The sequence below is a fragment of the Pteropus alecto genome, unplaced genomic scaffold (genome assembly GCF_000325575.1).
Source record: "Pteropus alecto unplaced genomic scaffold, ASM32557v1 scaffold5, whole genome shotgun sequence".
Lineage (NCBI taxonomy): Eukaryota > Metazoa > Chordata > Mammalia > Chiroptera > Pteropodidae > Pteropus > Pteropus alecto.
In genome coordinates, this window is record NW_006441953.1 from 4,036,419 (window position 1) to 4,045,983 (window position 9,565).

The window sequence follows — 9,565 nt, forward strand, 5'->3', positions numbered from 1 at the left end:
TAAAATTATATATAAATATATATTATATATATAATTTGTTTCAGACAACAGAGGAAGGTATGAACATGATAAAGCTAAGAAGATATCAAAAAGACATTAAACTTCTAGGGATGAAAAATATATGATGTCTGGATTGAAAAAAAATACACTAGATGGAATTAGCAGATTAGTGAGCTGGAATTCATAGCAATAGAAATCTTCCAATATGAAATACAGAGGAAAAAAACAGGAAAAATAATGGCTAAAATTTTTTGAGATTTGTTTAAAACTATAAGCTCATTAATCCCAGAAGCTCAGCAAGCCCCTAGTAAAGGGGGGTGGGGGGTAAAGAGACATGAAGAAAACTATTTAAAAGGTACATTAAAATCAAGTTGCTTAAAGTCAGTGATAAAGAGAAAAATGTGAAAAGCAGATGGAGAAAAAAAGACATTACATATAATGAGGAAAATGATAATAAACACAGGAGACTTCATGTCAGAGAAAAATGCAAGAAAGAAGATAGAGGAGAAATATTTTTAAAGTACTAAAAGAAAAAAAACTGTCAACCTAGAAAACCAGTGAAAACAACTCAGAAGTAAAGGCAAAATAGTTGGTTTTTTTTTTTTTTTCAGACAAAAGCGAAAATAATTTACCACCAGCAGACTAACATATCAAAAATGTTAAAAGAAGCCCTCTGGTAAGAAAGTAAATGATACCAGATAGAAATCTGGATTGACAAAAAGAATGAAAAATATGAGTAGTAGATATGTGAGGAAAAACTTTTTTTCCTTATTTTAAAACTTTCTTTAAAAGATGATTTGCCAACTAAAAATATGTTAACAGTATACTTGAGGTTTATAACAGGTAGAAGTAGCAAAGAGGCTTTGGGTTTGGAAGTACAGTAGTTACCTCCCCCACCCTGTCTCTGGAAGATCCATTCTGATACCCCCAGAAGATGCCTGAAACTGTGGATAGTATGGAACCCCATACACACACACACACACACACACACACACACACACATATGTATATGTATATATATACACACACACACATATATGTACGTATGTATATACATATATACACACACGTTTTTATATATACATGTTTTTTCTATACATACATACCTATGATAAAGTTTAATTATAAATTAGACACAGTAAGAGATTAACAACAATAATAAACAATAGAACAATTATAACAATATACTGTAATAAAAGTTATGTGAATGTAGTCTCTCTCTCAAAATATCTTATTACCCTGTACTCTCCTTTTCACTTAAAGGGAGCATTACAGCTTCTCTTTGGCATATCCAAATAGCCAGCATCACTACTCTTGTATTTTGGGACATTATTAAGTAAAATAAGTGTTACTTGAACAAGCACTGGGTACCACAACAGTTGATCTAACAGCAAGATGACTACTAATAGACTAACGGGCAAGTAGGGTTATGCATACAGCTGGAGATTCTGGAAAAAGGGATGATTCACACACCAGCTAGGACTGAGCAGACTGGTGCAAGATTTCATCATACTACTCAAAATGGTGTGCAATTTTAAACTGATGAATTGTTTATTTCTGGAATTTTCCATTTAATAGTTTTGGACCATGGTTGACTGTGGGTAACTGAAACAGTGGAAGAAAAATTGTGGATAAGGGGAGATACTGTTATAAGGTTCTTATTTTCTGTATTGAGCAGTACTTGAATGTAGATTGTGATAAGTTAAAGAATACACTATAAACTTTAAAGCAGGCATTCACTAAATTAAAGCCAATTAAATTATATTAAAAGTACATACCAGAAAGATACCTACAAAATCCCCAGGTATCTGAGCAACATATTTCAAAATGACCTATGGATCAAAGAAAAAATTACAAGGGAAATTAGTATTTTGAAGTATTTCAAATGGAATGAAAATTAAGACATGATATTGAAATTTGTAGGATGAAGCTATAAAGCCTTGCTTAGAGAGACATTTATAGCATTGAACACTGATATTAGAAAAATATGTCTCAAATCAATAATCTTTGCTTTTACCCTAAGAAACTTAAAAAGGAGAGCAATTTTAGCCCTAAAAGGCAAAATGAAAGAAAAACTAAAGAAAACAAATTAATGAAATAAAATACAGAGAACGAGAGAATGAATCGGTGAAATCAAAAGTTGGTACTTTGAGTAAATTCAGTTAGAAAAAACATAGCTATAAATTGCCAATATCAAGAATTAGAGATGAGACAGATTTTATTATAGACATTAAAAGAATGGTAAAGACGTGTTATTAAAACTCTATGTCAATAAATTCAACAACTTAGCTGAAATGTGCAAAGTCCTTGAAAAAGACAAATTATCAAAGTTTAGTAAGGAAAAAAATATATCATGAATAGTCCTATATCTGTTAAATTGAACTTGTAGTTAAAACTTTCCACAGAACTCCAGGCCCAGATGATTTTCCTTCCAAATTTGACCCATTAATTAAGGAAGAAATAATAACAATTCAATAGGAAACTCTTCTAGAAAATAGTAAAGGAGTAAACACATCCAAACTCATTCTATGAGGCTGGAATATTCTTATCCTAGAACTAGACGAAAGCATTAAAGAAAAAGAAAACTACAGTCCAATGTTCTTTCTAAATATTGATATGAAAATTCTTAACAAATTATAGCAAATTAGATCTGACAGTACATAAAAGGGATAATACATCACTACCAAATGGAGTTTATTTCAAGAATGCTTGGTTCATTTAACATTCAAAATCTATCACTATCATTCATCATAATAACCAACCTAACGGGGAAAATACCATTATCTTAATAAATAGGAAACAAACATTTGACAAAATTCAACATCCATAAAAGGGAACTTTCTCAGCCTGATAAAGGGCATAGATTAAAACAAACAAACAAACAAACCCGAAGCTAACGTCATATTTAATGGTGAAAAACTGAACACTTTGCCCCTAAGATTAGAAGAAACAAGACAAGGACTTCACTCTCACCTACTGAAAATTTTAGACAGTGCAATAGGCAAAGAAAAGAAGTAAAAAGAATATAGATTGAATAGGAAGAATAAAACTGCTTATTTGCAGACTACATGCTTGGATACATAGAAAATCCCAGAGAATCTCCCCTCTCACCTCCTTCCCCCCAAAAAACTACTAGAACTAATAAATGGTTTAGCAGAGTTGCAAAACACAAAAATCAATTCACTTTCTAATTCTACAATAAACAAAAATTGAAATGGAAACCAATAGCAATTAAAATAGCATCAACAATATCAAATTCTTAGGCATACGTTTTACAAAAATGTACAAGCCTTGTACACCGAAAACTACAAAACATTGCTAAGAGTAATTGTAGAAGACCATGTTCATGAGTCACAAAGATGGTATTATTAAGATGTTAATTGTCCCCAAATTAATCAATGAATTCAATACATGACCTACTGAAATATCACCAGGCGTTTTGAAGGAATTCACAAGGTGATGCTAAAACACATAGAAATGCAAAGGACCTGGAATGGTCAAATAGTTTTTTAAAACAAGAGCATAATTTGAAGATTCATACTCCTTGATTTCAAAATTTACTAAAAATCTATATTTATTAGTAATCAAGACAGTTGATATTGGTATACACGCACAGAAACATACCATTATGTACCAAAAGATCAGAACAGAGAGTCCAGAAATAAATCCAATATGTATAGTCAATTAATTTTCAACAAAGGCAATTCAAAGGGGAAAGGATAATCTTTTCATCCAGTGATGTTTGAACATTTGAATAGCCATACCGAAAAAAATAAACCTTCACTCTTAATGTCATACCATGTATAAAAATTAACTAAAAATAAATCCCTTTTTACAAAATTCTAGAAAATGAAAACTTATCAATAGTGACAGGAAGCAGATCAGTAGTTGCCTAAAAACAAAAGGGAGGCATGAATTATAAAGGGATAGGAGGAAACTTTTCAGAGTGATGGATATGTACTTTATTTTGATTGTGCAATAGTTTCATATATACATATGGCAAAATTCATCAAATAGTACACTTAAAATATATTCTATTTAATGTATGTCAGTTATACTTCGATAACACTGTAAAATAAAAACTTTACCATGACAAGGTATTTGCTTTGTGTCATTTCATCATTCGGGGTTTTGGATATAAAGTAAGCAGCATTTCTAAAAGTTCTAAATAGCCTAAATACTGTGTCGTTTTGATCTATTCAGTACATAGGTCTTGTATTTTTTTCATCAAATATGCATAAAAATTTCAAACGCCTCTGTAACTCCCCGGTCACACACTTTTATTTTTCAGATTGAATATGAACACAGAGCACCAGAATGCCGCCTGGGTCTGAAGGAAGGCCGTCCGTTCTCAGGGGTCACTGCATGTTTGGACTTCTGTGCTCATGCCCATAGAGACTTGCACAACATGCAGAATGGCAGCACATTGGTGAGTGGGGCTGAGGACAGGCTAGCAGCATATCCTGTTGAAGAGTAGAGGGCTAGAATTTAATAGCATTTGGTTAGGATAATATGTTCTCTGCAGGTGTCATACTGCATAACAGTGTTTTCATGAATGAACTGCTGTTGCATAATTATTTGGCATAAATAGTACTCTCATAACAGGTTGGCACATTAGTGGAAAACTGTGTTGACAAGCCCATGAAAATCATGGAAATTCTTGATGCTAATCTAAACCAGCAACTCTGCACTGCCAGCTACAATTAGCTGCCAACAAAAATATTTCAGAATTCAGTGTCAGATATCTGATAGGTTATAATCAGTTAAACGAAAAGCCATTTACGAGCCAAGGTACCGAGTCACCTTGCAATGAGAAGTACAAATGAAAAAACGCATTGTCATTATCACAGTAACTACTATAGAAAGTTCAAAGTGCAAAAGAGTCCATTAGAACTCCATATCACAATGGGTGAAATGCATGGGGCCTTATTATTGGATCTATGATAAGGGGAGAAAATGGATACAGTCTTAGGGTAGGGCAATATTCCATACTGACAAAGTCCAGAGTATGGCCGTGCCTATGTAGAAATGCTTCAGAGTAGAAATAAAGAATATGAGAGTTCAAACGAAGAAACTATAAATTAATCAACCTGACGTGTCATCAACATGGATATCGTTATAGTTCAAGAAGATGACCAGTGAGACTTAAGATGAAAAATAGAAGACAAGCACTAATGTTATATTCTAGGGTAGAAAAGACTTTGGGAACATAGTCGGCAATACTGGAAGTAATTCAAGGAGGCTGGCGCTCAAAGTTTTTGTTGAGAAACAGAGAAGAAGATGTTGGTTTAATGGTCTAGAGCAGGTGTCAGAAAATTTTTCTGTTAAAGGCAAGATATTAAATATTCTGTCAAAGGCTTTGCAAGTACATAGGGTTTTTATAGGGCACATTCTTTGGATTTGTTTTAATTTAAAAATCCTATAAAAATGCATAATCCATTCTTAGTTTGCAGGTCATACAAAAACAGGATGTGAAGCAGATTGGCCCCAGGCCCTATTTTGCTGATTTCTGATCCAAGAGAACAAATATAAGGCTTAACATCTGCAATATCTAAAATCATCACCAATCATGGATTGAGCACCTGCTCATTATTAGGAGGCTATGCTAGATTCCAGGAAGTAAAAGAAATAAATGATAGCTGGAGCTGAAGTAAGCCCTGAAGAGAACCATGTTTCACTCCAGCAAGGTGAGGGAGAGTGGGCAGGAGATGAGGAAGATGTCTTAAATGAAGGGGAATTTGCCTCTGATAAGTCACAGTTTCTATGAGGTGAAATGGAAAGAAGCACTAGATAGGAACTGAGTAGGGATAAATATGTGTGGGAAAAGGTGAAAAGTACTCAGAGATGGATTTGGAAGACTTATCTGTAGGAAGTAAAAAACTCATTTTAATACCATCTTGTATTAAACTTATTTATAAAGGTAAGTCTGTCATAATCATGATCACATTTTTTCCAAGAGTATCTTCCAATTTTATATTACCTTAGGTTTTAGATAACTGTGGTCACATTTTTTTTCCCGCTAATCAAAAACTAAAAATGAAAAGCTAGTATTTTAGAACCAACAAATAATGTTTCATCAAAACCAATGTGATTATGGCTAATAAAAAAAGAAGTACCATTAAATTGTCAAAGCAACAGAAATTGCTTTTTTTTCCTTCTTAGAGTACCCCCTTAATTGTAGAGATAGCTCAGAAAGGAAATGAGATAGAAGAGAAACAATAAGTTAGATTTAAAGGGACAGAGGAGAGAAAAGGAAGATAGGAACAGTGTTGGGTTACATGTTCGATATGTCAACCGAATCTCCAGTTTTATATTATTTAGATTTCACTTCAGTATTTTGTAAAATTTCTTAAACACAGTGGAGGAGAGTTAGGACTCAGATATGAGGAAAGATTTAAAATATCTTTGTGTACAAAAGTATGAGATGAGGCAAATGTGATATTACCAAAAACAGAGGAAGTCATTTGGTAGAACACACTTTCAGCTTCTTTCTGAGGCTTCGCATCTATCACATCTATTTTTGAAGTGTGAAAGTGGGAAATTGCTTCATTTTGGTAGGAGTAGTGCCACTTCTCTTAGACTTAGAAGTGAATGTGAAGAACACAGTCACCACAGGTAACAGTTCCTGATAGACACACACACACACACACACAAAGGTCAGTGTGAACTTGTCTATCTCCCTACACCATTTGGATAACAATCTTTATTAATAACAGACAGGCATGGTTTTATGGTCACTGATCCGATCCAGTAGACCACCACCGCAAATCTAAATACTGAGAGGAAGAAAGATACATACACACACGTGCACACATGTGCACACGTACACACTTTTCTTTTGGACTGAAACTGAGGCTGTACTATCTTATTTCCCTACCAGGTGTGCACTCTCACTAGAGAAGACAATCGAGAAATTGGAGGAAAACCCGAGGATGAGCAGCTCCACGTTCTGCCTCTCTACAAAGTCTCTGATGTGGATGAGTTTGGGAGTATAGAAGCTCAGGAGGAGAAAAAGCGAAATGGTGCCATTCAGGTACTGAGTTCTTTTCGGCGGAAAGTCAGGATGTTAGCAGAGCCAGTCAAGACGTGCCGACAAAGGAAACTAGAAGCCAAGAAAGCTGCAGCTGAAAAGCTTTCCTCTCTGGAGAACAGCGCAAACAAGAATGAAAAGGAAAAGTCAGTCTCATCTCGTACAAAACAGATGGAAAATGCAACCCAGGCTAAACAATTGGCAGGTAAATGTAACATGAAGCATCGTGGATATATGTGTTATGTTATACTTATGTTAAAAATGAGTGTTGTTAATTTCAGAAGGTTACATTTCATCATGGTCTTAGTTCTGAACCAGAATCTTCTCTAAAGTAGCAAGGGCTAGGCTTTGCTCTTGGGGATGTACCATCATCCACAGCTTGATGGGACAGTTCGGATTTTATTCTGTAATAAATGTCAAAATGTTATGATAGGTAAGTGATATGGTGAAATTAGTGTTAATCTAGCAATAGCAGGTAGGCCACAATAGAGGTACAGAGGTTAATAGTCTGCAGACAGATACAGTAAACCAAGAGTGAGCTAATAAGAGCTTGAATTTTGGTAACAATTAAGATATAACGAATTCTTCCAAAATGAATATTAATACACTGGTGACAAAACATTGGAATGCAAGTGAAGAAAAATTTAAGGATGACTGCAAAGTTTTAAGCCTAGATAATAAAACAGTACTATTTATTGAAATAAGTTTGGAAACAGGATTAATGGGGGGAGAGCAGGAGAATAAGATACTTTTCTTTTTCTTCTGTGTGGAGTAGTTTCTTTAAAATCAATCCTGAAAAGAAAACATGACTTTAAATATTCATATCTTATTTGTTTCTAAATGTCAGCAGTCTCGATCAGATTTGAAAACACTTTAAAACAAGTCCTTATCAACCTCTAAATTATTCTTGGTGCCCTTGATATCCCTCTGGCCATAATCTTGGAACCAGAAGGGCATATAAAAAGTCACCTTTAAGATACCTTTCTTTAGCTGTATTCAGTCTGAGGTTTAGGAGGTAGATCCACATGTGGTTCATATAAAGCTTTTACCCATCAAAATAGATCACATCTATAGTAGTAGCAACAGAGCATTATTTACTAAGCTGATATTTTCTTTCCAAAGCTCTTTGCTTTATGTCTGCAGTTACCACTGTGAAAAATCCTACAACAATGTAATGTCCATATCCAAATTTTAAAGATGTTATTGGGCTGGCCTTTAACAAAAGAAAAATGTATATCTTTTAAGTTTAGTGTCCCAGTTTGCTTAGAACGAACCATCTGTGCTTCACAAAGTCAAATTTCTCTGCTGATTCATTTTTGAAGGTCAAAGAAACTAAGTAATTTAGAACAATACGCTAAAGATGCTTAATAAATAATTGTTGATTGGTTGGCACACCTACGAGAAGTTAGTCCTGTCCAGTCCCTGACATCTCCCTTACATTAGCCGTGCAGTATAATTGGTTAGAACTTGGCCTCCAGTCCTTTCTAACCAGTTTCGGCAGTAATCATTAGTCATGACCACACTGCAGCTCTACATGTTCTTATCTCACATTACTTTTGTAAGTGAAGTCATGAAACAGTAGTATGACTTTTAAAAATTTCACTTGCAAAGCTAAAAGTTTCATTAAAGTTTTAATAAAACTACAACTGTGTGAATTTCCTTTCTCCAAAGTGTGCTAAAGAAATAGGGCTCACGTATTCTATAAGATGCTTTGGGTGTTTAAATGAATGCCATTCTTATTCTCATAGGATTGCTGGATCTTCCATAACAAATTTTCTACTACTTTAACGATTTAACCAATTTCATTGCATGCCAGGCAATGGAGAAATAAAGTAAAATAAGATGTGGTCCCTTCCCACAAGGAACTACTTTGCAGGAGGGTAAAGAGGGTACTAAGAACGGATAATTAAAGTACATGATGACTGTTGCTTTATCTGACTTATGTTGGCAGTGCATATTTACTGCAAAAGCACTAGAAGATGAGGTCGTAGAAGACTTCCTCCAGGAAGGGATGACTATACCAAAGGAGAGCAGGGAGATGAGCGAAGGGAGGAGGCACTTCAAGTAGAGATGGGTGTGTCATGGTCAGAACCCAGAAGCTCCAGAAAATATGATGCTCTCAATGAAATGGCTTTTGGATGTTTATTACCTTTTTCTTTGCTCACCAGATAGTAGTTATGAGGTCTCCCTTTTTATTTCTAATGCTTTAGACATAAAAATACTATGCCAGATGGTGATCAGAACCCTAACTTTGCTCTTGTCCTTGTTTGATAAGTGTTGCATAATCCTTGTGGTGGTTCTTAACATACATTTAAGCATCTTCACTAGCTTTCATAAAATAATAAACATACTGTCACTACTCTTTCTTATCGTGTCCACAGAACTTTTGCGACTTTCAGGACCAGTCTTACAGCAGGCCCAGCAGCCCCAGCAGCCCCAGCCCCAATCACAACCCCAACAACTACAGAAGCAACCTCCGCAGCCACAGAAGCAGCTACCACAGCCACCACAGCTGCAGCGACCCCAGCCGCAGCC

The 9,565-nt window shown here is 34.9% G+C and overlaps 1 protein-coding gene across 1 annotated transcript in view; it reads left to right on the forward strand.

The window, feature by feature from the left end:
- TET2 (tet methylcytosine dioxygenase 2) overlaps positions 1 to 9,565 on the forward strand; it is a 116,775-nt gene that overhangs the window by 102,187 nt on the left and 5,023 nt on the right. Inside the window, exons 8-10 of the mRNA XM_006918886.3 lie at positions 4,292 to 4,429; positions 6,881 to 7,235; positions 9,412 to 9,555. Of these exons, the coding sequence (XP_006918948.1) occupies positions 4,292 to 4,429; positions 6,881 to 7,235; positions 9,412 to 9,555 (637 nt within the window). The remainder of the gene's footprint in view (positions 1 to 4,291; positions 4,430 to 6,880; positions 7,236 to 9,411; positions 9,556 to 9,565) is intronic.